This window comes from Tauraco erythrolophus, chromosome 1 (assembly GCF_009769465.1).
Source record: "Tauraco erythrolophus isolate bTauEry1 chromosome 1, bTauEry1.pri, whole genome shotgun sequence".
NCBI lineage: Eukaryota > Metazoa > Chordata > Aves > Musophagiformes > Musophagidae > Tauraco > Tauraco erythrolophus.
Genome location: NC_141465.1, coordinates 40,684,094 through 40,697,964, shown reverse-complemented (window position 1 = coordinate 40,697,964; position 13,871 = coordinate 40,684,094). Strand labels below are relative to the sequence as shown.

At 40.1% G+C, this 13,871-nt stretch overlaps 1 protein-coding gene across 1 annotated transcript in view; it reads left to right on the top strand.

Annotated features, from left to right (window-relative positions):
• LANCL3 (LanC like family member 3) overlaps positions 1-5,117 on the top strand; it is a 32,412-nt gene extending 27,295 nt beyond the window's left edge. The window contains exons 2-5 of the mRNA XM_086608675.1: positions 1,100-1,223; positions 1,572-1,769; positions 3,619-3,826; positions 4,958-5,117. Of these exons, the coding sequence (XP_086464801.1) occupies positions 1,100-1,223; positions 1,572-1,769; positions 3,619-3,826; positions 4,958-5,117 (690 nt within the window). The remainder of the gene's footprint in view (positions 1-1,099; positions 1,224-1,571; positions 1,770-3,618; positions 3,827-4,957) is intronic.
• The last annotated feature ends 8,754 nt before the right edge of the window (positions 5,118-13,871 follow it).

Here is a 13,871-nt window from a genome sequence, read left to right as displayed (position 1 = left end):
AAACCAAATGTGTTCAGAAACATTTTAAAGACATTATCTTGATATTCAAGTTAATTTTAGGATTACTATTTATCTTGTCAAGGCTATTTCTACAGCCTTTTTCTTTTTTCTCTCTCATTTTGCCTTTTTCCTTTCTCATTTCTCTTTTCATAAGTTGAAATACATTTTTGCAAAGTATAGCTGCAGTACAGAGTTTCCCCTAAAGCCAAAACAGTACTTCAACTGAATTATGTTAATGACCTAGGTATTGGTCAGTAATGTACAGATGTGGCTGACACAGAGGAAATCACTGATGGTTGCAGTGAATTGCATATCATTAGAGCTGTAGTAACTTGGAAGAGTTCATGTCTGGTGAAATATATGATTTCTCAATCTTATTTAGTTTTGGCACCACTAAGAGTGAGGCATTAGTCATTTCTTAGGACTGCATTAAAGACAGCGTTGACCTGTTCATGATGATAAAGTCCCATAAACATAGCTAGCCTCTCTTCATAGAAACATGTCTTGCACTTCATTTTTCGTAGCATTTTCTTGAGGTAAGAAGGCCTGATCCTTTTACTAATATGTTTCTGAACCCACATATGTAGTATTGATTTTCAGTAAAATTTAGTACCCTCTTCCTTGCTTCCTCCTTTTTCTATTGTCTGAGAAAAATCTGTCTATCTCAGTATGTCCCAATAAAGCCTCTAACATTTACTTCTCTAGATCTGTTTTCCTTTGTCTTCTCATAATGTCTCTTCCTCCTGTCTGGAGGCTGTTATTCTGCAGCTTGTCTGGTGCTTGTTGTCAGCTTCCATCAGACTGATGGATCTCTGGGAAGGAAAGGCAGGACCTCTTAGTGGGCCTCTTCTCACCTCATCTGTGCGACTAAAGATTTGACATTCACTTTCCTAAGATGGGATGAAACTCTATTTTTGAGAAGCATTATGTAAATTTACTGGTTTATGTAAGGAACTCTGAATAATGATGTACATTATGGCATGCTCGTAAGATTAAAGGCAGTACTTTATTTGTGCACCAGCAAAAAAGCAGAGTCCCGAAAAATGTCTAAAAAATAAAATTATTGTAATAGGCTTTTTGTTTTGATGTTTCCATTTAGGTGCTGACCCCAGCACAAATAAAATCAATTTGCCTGGCCATACTAGAATCAGGAAAGCAGTATGCAGTGAAGAAGAAGAAACCGTTCCCACTTATGTATTCCTACTATGGAACAGAATATCTCGGTGAGTAAAACACACCAGCTGCTTTGAAAACGATGTAGTACGGAGATGCTGAGCCAGTAGAGACTTCAGAAATAAAATACGTAAAACCTGAGTTTCAGTCACATCAGAGTGAGAGCAGACAAAATTCATACGTATTTTTTGCATAGCTTGGGGAACTGGAAAAGACAGAAGTCGTAACAAATCATAGTGTCACGCATCTGAAAAGCTTTTATTCCAAACACTACTGTAATATGCATAAAGAGCGAGCTGTGGACTTGACAGGGAATTCAGTCCCAAGAGAAAGTTGTCATGAGATGGCGGCAGGACATAAAGCTACCCTCTCCTTTTGATTGTTGCTGTTCTTTACAGGTGCAGCACATGGGCTTTCATCAATCCTTCAGATGTTGCTTTCCTATTATGAGTACCTGCAGCCAGCAGATCAGGAGCTTGTGTGGCAGAGCGTTGATTTTCTTATGGACCAAGAACAGAACAGCAACTGGCCTCCTGAGCTGGGGGAGACAATCGAGCGGGAGAATGAGCTTGTACACTGGTGTCATGGAGCTCCAGGTTCTTTTCCCATTGATGCTATGAATAGCCAGATTCTGGTCACATTGCTTTTCCATGTTAGGTGATTCCATGTAGAAGATAATCCCAGGTTAAATTTGACTGATTTTGACATTTTATGAGATGCAGGCAAACTGTTTAGGCTTTTTCTTCCAATTAAGAGTGTTTTATTTATTGCTGAAGCAGCTGGGAGGATAGGCATATTTTCTGCCTTAAAAGCATAGGTAATCACAGCTGAAAGAATTCTGGTCAACTCTATGTTTTCCGCCCTTGCTCCCTTTTGTGACAAGACCTCAAAAAATGCTACAGCTGAGTCAAAAGGCAGCATATGGCTGGACAGAGAAACAGTATGCGAAAGAACACAGATACAGCACAGATACACATCTGTGAGTTTTGGGAAGGCCTTCAGCATAGCTTCCCCTGCCCCCTATCAGAATCAAAGTTTAAGCTGCACTTATTACATGGATAATACATAAATTTGACCAAAATATTTTCATGTGAAGGGGAGTTTGTAGTAGCAAGAGGCATTTCTGGATGTCACCGATATAAAACTGCTTTTCAGAGAAAAAGAGAATCAATCTTTAGTTTGGGTTCATGAAGTAAAGGCTGATGTCTGTCAGTTCAGAATCTAATCCCACCCCTTAGCAATTTTGGCTGTATATAATGCTGTATATTGAAATTGCTTTTTTAACCGCTGGCAGAATTTTATTGCTAACTAGCCACACTGGCTTGGTAACACGAATCTAGAAGGTTACAGAAAAATTTACTTTTATTAAAGAATGTCCATAAGCATTGATGCATTGCTTTTAAAGGTTTCTATTTAAATTACAAAAAGTAATGCAGTGATGAAACCTGCAGGGAAGAAGCATTCTTTGTTTCAGTATCTTGAGAGTGGCCTTGGACTTGGGTTTAACTATTAGTGGAGACATATGTAATGAGATTCAACCAAAGTGACAGAATCCCAAAGGGCATAAAGAATTTAGTTTAGGAGATGTTTAGAGACATGTAAATTCATTAATTGCTATTGTTCTTCCCCAGAAAATCCTGTATCTCATCACTGTTCTTGGGTAATAATGCAAATGTAGTTTACAAGAACATGTAGTTTACAAGAACTTTTCAGCTACTTCAGTGTATATTATATCCATACCACAAGTGAGCTATTCTAAACATTTCCTTAGGTGCTTGATTTGGTTATGTATCATATGCATTCTTTTAAGGTTACCATGAACTGAGCTGTGCAGTGCTCTGTTGAAGATTATGATTAATTTATTTGAATCCCCTCTAAAAATAAGCCAAAAAGCTTTCTCTTTTCTTTTTTTAATGGAAGTTAGTATGCGTAATTGTTTATAACTAGAATAAAGCAGCATGAGCTCCACTGAAAAAAATAAAGCAAGTTTCTTTTTCTCATTCAGCAAAAAATTGCATCTGTTGCCAATATAAGAAATTATCTTGCCCATCCTCGTGTTTCTGTCAGTGTAAATAGATGAGGTGAATGGAGATTTGAAACCAGTAGAAGACAGTGCGAAGAGTTTACTGGCTTGCAGGAAAAAATGTGACTACTGTTTTAAATTGATAAAAGCCTGTGAATGTTAGAGTAAACCCTGAAATTCAGTAACGCATTGAAAAGATTGAAAGCGATGGTGTCACAGGGAGTGGACAAGTACATCTTACTGTATGCTTTTTAGCGTACCAGATACTCTCCCCTGCATCCATAGCATGTAGATGTGTAATGTTGACATGTGTAGAGCATGACACTTCAGGTTTTTAGTATATTAATCTTTCTTCTCTTATGTGTTCTATGAAACACTTGACCTACTTATTACAAAAGACGATCTCACTGCTATTTTCCTAGGCATTGCATATCTGTTTGCCAAAGCGTACCTGGTTTCCAAGAAGCCTCAATATCTGGACACTTGCATCCGCTGTGGAGAGCTAACTTGGCAGAAAGGCCTGTTGAAGAAGGGACCTGGAATATGCCATGGAGTGGCTGGTAGTGCTTATGTGTTCCTGCTGCTGTATAGGCTCACCGGAAACTCAAAATACATATACAGGGCACAAAGGTTAGTGTTCCTACCTTTCTGGATTCAGGGTAATACCAGAAACAATCAAGAACATTTATAAAGCTGCTCAGAGTCTGTGATCATGGCCCTCGGATGTAACCTGAGTGTTTAAGCCTCAGGTGCAATTCTAGCTTGTGAGGCAGGTGCGCTCTGCTGGGAGCCCCGCAATTCCACCTGCAGGCTGCCTGCAGCAGGAGAAGCATCGGATTCTCCTGGTCTCCTTCCCTCCCTGCCCATGAGCCTGCAGAGAAACCTGGGCTGGGTGGGAGGAACCGTGTGCATCCAGGACGTCCTGACATGAGGTCAGAACAGCCAAGTTGCGTATCCAAGTCCAGAAGCAGAGTAAAATGTGACGCTGTTTGTTGTATTGATTTGTTCTGATTTTCAGAGCATTTAACACTGTCCCTTACTACTAAACACGGAAAATAAGTACAGGACCTGCTTTGCTGTCATTTTACTGGTTTTTAATTTATCATTCCCAGCTTTAGCCAGTTTGACATTGTGCTATTCGGCTTAGCTAGTGGAGTTAATTCAAATTCGTCCAGATGCAAGCAAGTACATTCCACTGAAAAGTCTGTCACAGTGCTGCAGTTATCTTTTTATTCCTGTAATTTACTATACATATTTGAAAAGATACTATTCAATGTTTGTTACTGTTTTCCTTACAGCATAAAATGAGGGGAAGTGGTATAGTAGTTAGGGTGATTTATTTTCAGCCAATTGCTTTGAAGTGAGAACATTTTATTTGTGTAGTTGTTTCAGCGTTACAGAATTTGTTGCATCGATGTGAAACATCACTTGCATCCTGATGAAATAACAACCAAGATAAAAGTTATTAAAAAGTGTTTGTTTAATAATACGTCTCATAGATATCAGAAAAAGTTTATAGTTCTTGAAAAAGCATAACACATGTACGGCTTGCAAAAGTTTGGCTTTTCTAGGTCTCATGGATCTCAGTCTATCGTGGAAATCAGAGAGGGTAAAATTTCCACATAAAGTTAAATAATGAACATTCTACCTTTTTTTAATCATTGAATGTTATTAAAATGATGTTTTCAAACGACAAGTAAGTATACATACAGGGACATCAAATAATAACAAACTCTCTTTTTTTTTTCCCCCGTTTCTTAGGTTTGCAGAGTTCTTATTTACGGAAGAATTTAAGGCTGGTTCCCGGGCATTAGAAAGTGTATATAGTCTGTACGAAGGTTTCTCGGGAACTGTGTGTTTCCTGACTGACTTGCTGCAACCCAACCAAGCTGAGTTTCCTCTCTTCAGTGTCTTTGTCTAGAGAGTAACATTCTCCAGGGCCACATCCCAATGGAGATGGGAGAGGGCACCTGCGGTTTCACTTAGTTGTCAAGAGAGGCTATTTACAAAACAAGCCAGTGGTACCACTAACGCTAGCCTTAATGTAGCTGGGAGTCAGGTGAAAAAGAAAATACACTGGGGCTTTGGGAGGGAAGTGTGTGGTCAAAAAAAATGGGTCAGTGAAAAAAAAAAAATGGGAGAAGTGATTGAATCTGATGTGGTAGATATTTAGCTATAATAAGAAGCAAAATCTAATTATTCAGGTGAGAAGGGGGCATTATTAAACTTTTAATTTGGTGGTTACACAGGAGGGAAAAAAAAAGCAAGCTAGAATTACAGGGACATGCAAAGAAGAAACAGTCATGCATCCAGTAGGTTTTAAAGAGAGACCTGCAAAAACAAGTCTTCATGCAGCAATGCACTTATCAGGGAGGGTGTTGTAGACATGTCACTACACTGCACAAAGGCAAAATCTGGGATTTTTTACCTAAACCACATCTACTAGTTCTAGTAATATGTATTAGAGATACTTGTATCTTGGAGCTCTTTCATCTTCATATGCATATAATGATAATTAGGTAGATAGCTATGTATTCAGCCTGCAGTTCACTGGTTCATTTCAGCTAGTGGGGTTTCATGTGTGTAAATGAGAACTGAATTTGACCCTTCCTCTCAGAGCTCAGTCTGTGGTGAGGAGCTGGTCTCCTTACTGAATTACTGTAACCATGTCAATTTTTGTCAATACTTTCCCTGTCACAGGGAAGATGAGTGGAGCCATGTAGAAGACTTGGATCGAAAAGTTCTATAGCAGACATAGAGCAGGCAGATGCTTTCTTCACAGTACGGCATTGCTAGATAAGTATTGTTCAGTGATACAAAAGCTTCCTTTAAAATTTAGTTACTTAAAGCAGCATTTCTGAACAATAACATATATATTTCAGAGAATGGAAAATCCAGTTTCCTTGATGAATTGTTCACTACAAACCCTGCAAACAATGCAAACCTTGGGTGGCATACTGATCTTAAGAAAAACCTGGTAACAAAACTCAAAATTGCTTCTTTTCCTGGTTAACAAAATAATGTATATGCCCAAATGATTTGTAGCTATAGGCATAAATGAGTTGCTTAAAACTAGTTGCACTAGCACTTAAGATTGCAATTACATGCTGTTTTATATGTATTATATATATGACATGGTACTTGAAAGCTAAAGAAAATGCTAACATAGATTTCTACTAAAAAAACTATGAAATCAATATCTATATTTAAAATATATTTACTATTTATTTATTTTTATTTATATGCAAATAATGTAATGCAGTTACCTTTAAAGACAGATTGGGAAGACCAGTATGTCAAAAATTGCAGTTAGGGTAGAAAAAGCTGACCTACATGCACTGCCAAACAATGCAGTCTCTCTTCATGCATTCTCAGCTGGAGGAGATTACAATTTCTTTATTTTTAATGCCTAATGGATTAAAGTTCCGATTCAATTTCAGTGAGCCTTGATCAGGCTATAAGTTGGAGCCAGGTCTTGCAATGCTTCGGCATTTTAATATAGTAATCCCATTCCTACTTTTGCCACTGTTATTTTAATGAGATGGCTTGCATTATTATGAGCTGCAGATTAGGATTTCTGCTATTTTGTCTTGCACTGTGCAGCTCTAATTAATTACTTAATCATAGAAGTAACCTTATTTCGTTGGTGAATAAAGCAATGCAGTTCTGCATCAGTTTGTCAGAAATTTAGGGATATTTTGGTGAACGGAAATGTTAAAATTCAATATAGAGTTGTTATGTGTTTATTATTTGTGGGATAAAAGGTCTTTTAAGAAAGCCATTAATGTCACTCTGAGAAGTGGGATGCATGCACATAGGAGGATACATTTCACAGGGAGGTATACACGTGAGGCTAAATCAAAAAGTCAATGGAGATGCGTGTGCTCTGCCCAGCCATCTTTAAATGCTTCTGTTAGGTCAGGGCGAAGTCAATCATCAGTAGTGAAGATCCTAAGTCCATTAGGATTCTTCTCTAGTTGCTTCGTGTGATGTGAGTGTCTCATATATTTCATAACTGGAACCCTTTAAACAAATGTTTAAGGAAGGTGAAACTTGACCTATCCACTTTCTCCCTGTGGTCAATAGCTTTTCAGTCTCAATTTTTATCTTAGGGTAATGTCATTCACCTAAAACATGTAAGTAACAACAGTTGTGCCATAGCATGTAGATAGCTACTGTAACTGTGTTCTATCGTATTGTAAGACAGAGAAATAGGTTTTGTCATGATTTGGACTCAAGCTGTGGCAATCCTGCGTTAATGGCCAGTCATTTTATTTAGAGATGCAAACACAAAACAAAAAAAGCCTAGTGTTTTGGTAACTACACAGTCAAAAAAACTCAAACTCCAAACTTAAGCCTTAACAGAATCCATGCATATCAGCCTAGTAATCACGACCTTTAGATTTCGTCCCCAGTGGCTACTTTTTCATTATCACTGGGCCACAATATTTAATTGTTTCCAGTTAGTTATTTCTCAGGAGACGCTTGAAAGAGAAAATCTTTGCCAAAACCTCAATAGATCTAGAGCACAATAAATCAATACAGCAACTTAGATCCTAACCAAGTCAAGATTGTTGATACTGTAACATACCACATATATTTTAAAATTTACCATAATAGGTGTAAAAAAAATCACTCTTTTATTATGCTTAACTTCTAACTATGGTGTTTGCATTTATCTTTTAATATAATTCTTCATAAATGGCAGGAATATGTTAAGAACTCAGTGTCAGTTTTCTGGTGGCTTTCCCTCAGTGTCTCTTTGTAGAATTAATTCCTTCTGATTTACATTCAGAGAAGACTCCGCTCTGTGTTGTGTTCAGAAGCACCTGCAAAACAATCTTCTGTCTCTGCAGCCTCTCTCCCCATAAAGCCATGTGTTTGGCTTCATTAAATACTAATCCTGTGAGAAAGAAAAGAGTTATTTGAATAAGAGTTAGTCCACCCAACAATGAGAAAACCCATGCAACTCCCAGTTTTCAAAATCTAGGTCCCAAACATCTCTGCAAGTTATGCGAGTTCAGCGCTGACTTCAGCAAGGGCAGCACGTGAACTTTGTTTACTGACACTTCAATCAGTAACAGTAACATAAATACCCAGTCTCATGGAATGCATCTTGTACAATCTTGGAACATAATTATTCATTTGTTTCATCAGACATGGCAGTTTGAGCTCATTCGTAGAGCTTCATGGCTTTTCTTAGATGATCTAGCTGGGTTAAGGTGGCTACCAGACACGCTGTAGCCACAGCTTCTAACACAGTGTAGATACACCCCAGGGGTCTTCTGAAAATGCCAATCATTACATGAGAAGGTTTTTTTCATCTTTTTCTTTCTCTTAATTGTCTATCTGCTTTTTTCCCTTTGTACTAGATGTGCTGTTACATACATGCTGTTGAAACCTTTATTTGTTGCTTTTAAGACATTGACAGGAAAGCAACCTGAGCAGAGCCGTCCGCTTTTCAGTGTAACAAAAAAATAAGGTCCTTTGTGTTCCCTCCTCACTGCTTCGAGAAATCGATCGTGCAACCTTTGCTAGACGTTCTCAGCTGGATGCTCTCTCCTCCTGCTCCCGAATCAGGCCCTAATAAACTGGAAAAGCGTATTCCTGAACAGATCTTGCTGTGACAAAAGGCTGTGTTACCAGAAACTTGAGAAGCCTCTTTCAAAGTGTGAAACACAAGTTACTACGTCACGTTTGCACATTAGTTTCTTACTGTGTTTAGTTTCTGAAGTGTAGGCAATAGGAATTTCAGCGATATAATAGTATTTCTGATTATACTGTTAAAGCAAAGAGGATGCATTGTGTGGGTATTGGTGCTTATTTGTGATGTACCTGTGTTTGTGTGGTGCTGTTTGTGAGTAAAGTTGTAGATTACAAATCAGTTTAAAGAGCTATATACTATTCATGACTTTTGGTAGGTCATCCACAGATTACTGTCACGGAAAAATTTTGAGGGAAACTAGAGCTGTAATGTCCAGATTTAGTGATCTCAGGATTCACAGAGCCAGATGCAATAAGTTACATCAACAGTACAGTTCTAACAAATACATCTTAATTTTTTCCTGCCACTCACAACTTCTCAGCATGATAACGTATTTGTTTTGTGCCACTACTTTTAATATCTGCTTTGTTTGCATCGTTGTTTCTTTCAGTTTCCCTGCCTTTCTTTCCTAACCTATGAATAACTTCAGAAGACTGAAGCAGCAGCCCAGGTCTTTTGTTCTTGAAAATGAGATCGATTAATTTTGCTTAAGAGGGGTGTTCCACTTATTTGCGTCACATTTTTTTACACTCCTAGGTGGTCTCTTCTCATTGGCTCTGCCATTTCCCACCTGCTCTAAGGAAAAATCATTGTACTGTATAACAGCTGTCACTGATGTTTTACATCTTTAGATTAAACAAAAAGAGACTTTCTAGGGAGCATGTTCACTTCTGTAGTATCTCAATTCTATTAAGACAATCAAAAACAAGTGAAATGGCTAAACATCCCAAAATACACATTTAAAAAGTTCTGGGAAATATGCACAAATGAATGCAAGTAAAGTGGTCACCCTTTTCACTACTCTGTGAAATTAATTAATGCCACCTAGATGTTCTAATAATAATTATATGGACATGTAGAGAATATGATAAGAATGCTGGTTAGTTTTTAAAATGCTGTGGAAAAACTGAAATGTAGGTATCCGATGTATTCCAAAACATACAAGTGCAATATGTGCAAATGGAAACTTTCACGAGCAATCAAATTTTTGTACTTGCATCATTACCTGCATATACAGTTATAGCATCTGACAACATGTTGCATGTTTTGTGCAAACAGTGACCTATTTTAGCATATGCGTGCATTTTGAGAATATATCCTTGTTACTTGGACCTGTAAGATCCATGGACAGAGTGTATCTCAGATCTGCCAAGTAAACCTCAGGTGTGGTAATCTTCTACATACCTTGAATATTCACTGGCATGAGTTCATATGTTAATCTGTAGGAAGATTAGTATATCAGGAATAAGAATTGCCCTGTAGATTTTAACAAGTAATCTTCCTGTGAAGAACTACACCGATGAGCAGTTGCTCAGTCTAGATTGCTCTGAGAAGATATTTCCGTTTCTGTAAATATGTCCTGGATTACGTAGTAAGCAGCATAAAAGCTAAGTTGAAAAGAAATAAAGCAACCAAAAATCACATTACTGAAGGAACAACATAATTCAAAGCCATAAGCCAAAAATACTCAGGGCCCACGAAACAATACAGCAATTTAGGGATGCGAATAGGCGTTTTCCAAGAGAACAGCAAAGTTTGCTTCATTGCACAGATAGTGGTAGGTACAGTGTGCACTGTACAGGTTTTAGCTGTCTTGAACAACGCTTCATTGCCAGTATAGCAAAGTCATCATATGCAGAAAAAAGGCTGCCTGTGAAGGAGTTGCCTGTAGCTGAACCTACTGCCTACTCCTATCATTTAATGGAATAAACAGGATGTACGCTATCAATGCTTAGGCAGTTTAAAAAAAAATAAGATCCAAAAAGCCAACGTGCACCAACTTTTCAACCTGCCTTCGAGCTATTAAACCTCCTGACTAATCTGTACTGTCACTGATGTCACTGTTGGTCCTGTACCCTGTGTATTTAAAATTTTACATCGTGCTCTGAAGAAAGTCAATTTATAAATAGCTATCTGCTTGAAAATACATAAGGCTGTTATTTATTTGTAATACTTACAAGGGAGTCCCTTGACTTTACGCATTGCATGACTCAAAGAGAAGGTGGAGGCATTTAGGTCAAGTATAGCAATACCAACTAGAATGGCAGAAAATTAATTAAAAACTCATTTTGCCTAGTGGTATAATGATATTTGAATGCAAGATACTTTATAATGCAGGGGTCGTCAGCAAAAGCACTGCATGACTACACATGCATACTCCCCAGAAAATTCTACGTAGAAGTCCTGACATCAGTGATTTCCCATAGTGAACAGAAAACAAATCCTATTCAAACATTTCTACTTCACATAGAACAGACAGGCTGTCTGACCAGAAATTGAACTCTTGCTTCTGTCTTCATTAGCATGACCACACATGAGAGAAGAAAGATTTCCTCTAACAATGCTCTGATTTTGCCACTGATCTGGCCTCCTGTGCTCGTTTTGAGGGCCTGAAGTGCCACCTGCTGATGTCAACGGTGAACCTCCGCTTGATTTCAGGCATGGTTAGGTCCTGCCACAGGTGTCAAATAGGGGCAACGCTGCATCACTTTGGGCCCTAAGCCTGCAAACTTTCCTCTACACAGAGTCCCATGGAATTAGTAAGGCTTGTTTATGTAGTAAAAGGAAAGCACAGGTGTTTGCATATGCAGGGCCCTATTTGACAGCAGTTTTAGTCCCGTTTTCCCCTCAATATATCTGCAATACACATGAATGCCAATACCAGTAGAAAGTACAGGGAACTTAAATGGCATTACTAACAAAGGGTGTTATTTCATGTCTAGTTTGTGTTGATGACACTTGATTATTCAATATATTCCAACATACAGTGTTCGTTTCTTGAGTCCATGCCGCACCCTAGATTGGTTTGTCAGTGTAACAGCCATCCGCAGCCATAATGTGGTACAGGCCCTATAGGATCAAGATTGATTTGATTCTTTAGAAATGCACCTTATCGTTTAAAAGCAGGAGTCCTGCTCTTCTGATGTTTTAAACACTGTGATCTTTCAGAATGTGTTTATTGTATTAGTTTTGTATTGTATATTATGATAGAAACTAGATTTTATAGCTTTTTAAAAGCAGCGATAATACTAACCATCATAGTGGCAGAAAAAACTCTGTGTATATCCATATTATGAATATTAAAGCTGTGATTATATTTTGCCTTAAGTAAAAGCCCAACCTTGAACAGTATGATTTTGCATTGGATTGCTTCTTTCCATACTTCTCTTTCATAGCGCTGGCAACTTTTCCTCCTGGAGCAGTCATGACTCAGGGCTCCAAAAACTTTTCAGTGGTACTGTGTTATCAAAGGTAAAATCATTGCTCTGAGAATTAGTTAAATCATCCAGGCTACACACAGCGATGAGGTCAAACTACCTCACGGTAGTTTCCCACAAGATAACAGAAGATGAGTTGTTACCCACTTCGGTGTGTATTTTCAGGCTACTTCAATCCCTGTACACGTGGCCTCTTCTCTTTCCAGAAACACCCCTCCATTCCCCATAAAGAGCATTAGAGCATTAAATTCATGTAGGCCCAACTGAAACAAGGCTTCCATCTTTGCCTTCATCATCTTTGATCTCAACTAGGTGTGACTCCAGATTTGCCAGTACAGCAGTTTGAGAAATGGCCCAAACAAAACATTACTGGCATTTTTTTCTGTAAATCCAATGACAATCTAAGTTGCATTAAAGAATAGCAGCAGACATGCAGAAGTAGCCATTAGTGTTATCCCATTAATAGGCTAACAGTGTCTCAAACTCCATCTTGCCTTTCTATTGTGCTCCTCATAGGTCTCTGGTCTGTAGCTAATCTCCACATGCAGATCTGCAGTTATCTAGGAAGAGGCAAGGAGAAACAGGATCTATCAGGGGAAGCATCAGAGCCAGCTGGGCATGAATCAAGTATCTGCACCAAGAGAAGGAGAGAAGTGGCCATGATTGGAGGCTCCCACTCTGTGGGATACAGGCACCATCTGCCAACCTGACTTGGTACCTCAGGAGCTGTGTTTCCTGCCAGGTGCTCAGATTCAGGATATTACAGAGAGACTGCAAAGCTTGTCCTGCCATTACCTTTTGCTGCTCATCCACGCAGGCATCAGTGATACTGCCAGGGTGACCTTATGCATATCCAGAATGACTCCAGAGCTCTGGTGGCAAGGGAGAAAGGCATGGGGTGGTCTCCTGGCTCCTGCTGGTGAAGGGGAAAGGCTCAGGGACAGTAGGCAAATGCTGCTAGCTTTGCAGCAGGGCTTTGGGTTTTGTGATCCTAGGAACTTTTGTGGGAAAAGGTCTGAGAGGCCAGGGTAAGACCCACCTGACAAAGTGTAAACTAGCATCTCTACCAGCACGTTCATTAACCTGGCGAGGAGGTCCCTGAACGAGGTGCATCACGGGAGGGTTACCAGGACTCACAGCTCCTTTTCTGCATCTTTTTTAATCAGCTGTCCCTCAGCCTTTATTGTTGCACGGAGTTATCTTCTCCCAGGTGCAGGACTTTGCCCTTGCCTGCTTCTTCCTTCAGGCCACTCCTCCAGTCTGCCGAGGCCCCCCAGAAGAGCAGCCCCACCTTTCCACCGACCAATCCCCCCCCCACACACACACCCTTAGTTCGGTTACCGATCTTACGGCCAAAGGAGACGCGAGCAGAGGACGCTCCCCATGCGCCACCGAGGAGCGCTCCTCCGCGTACGCCCCAGCTCCGCCGCTGCCAGCATCAAGCCCCGTGCAGCGCCGAGCTCACCCGCACCGGGTCCGCCGCTGGAAGGGGCCCGCCGCCCCCCGCCCCTTCCGCGGCCGCTCCCGGGCGGAGGCCGCGGTGAGGGCGGCGGTGAGCGCTGCGTTTTCGCCGTGCCGGCGGCTCCCCCTGGCGGGCGCCGTGACGCGCCGCGCCTCGGCTCGGCGCGTGGGGCGGCTGCGGCGCGGCGAAAACGCGCCCCGCGGGCGGGTGGTGCTGGCGGCGACGGCGGCG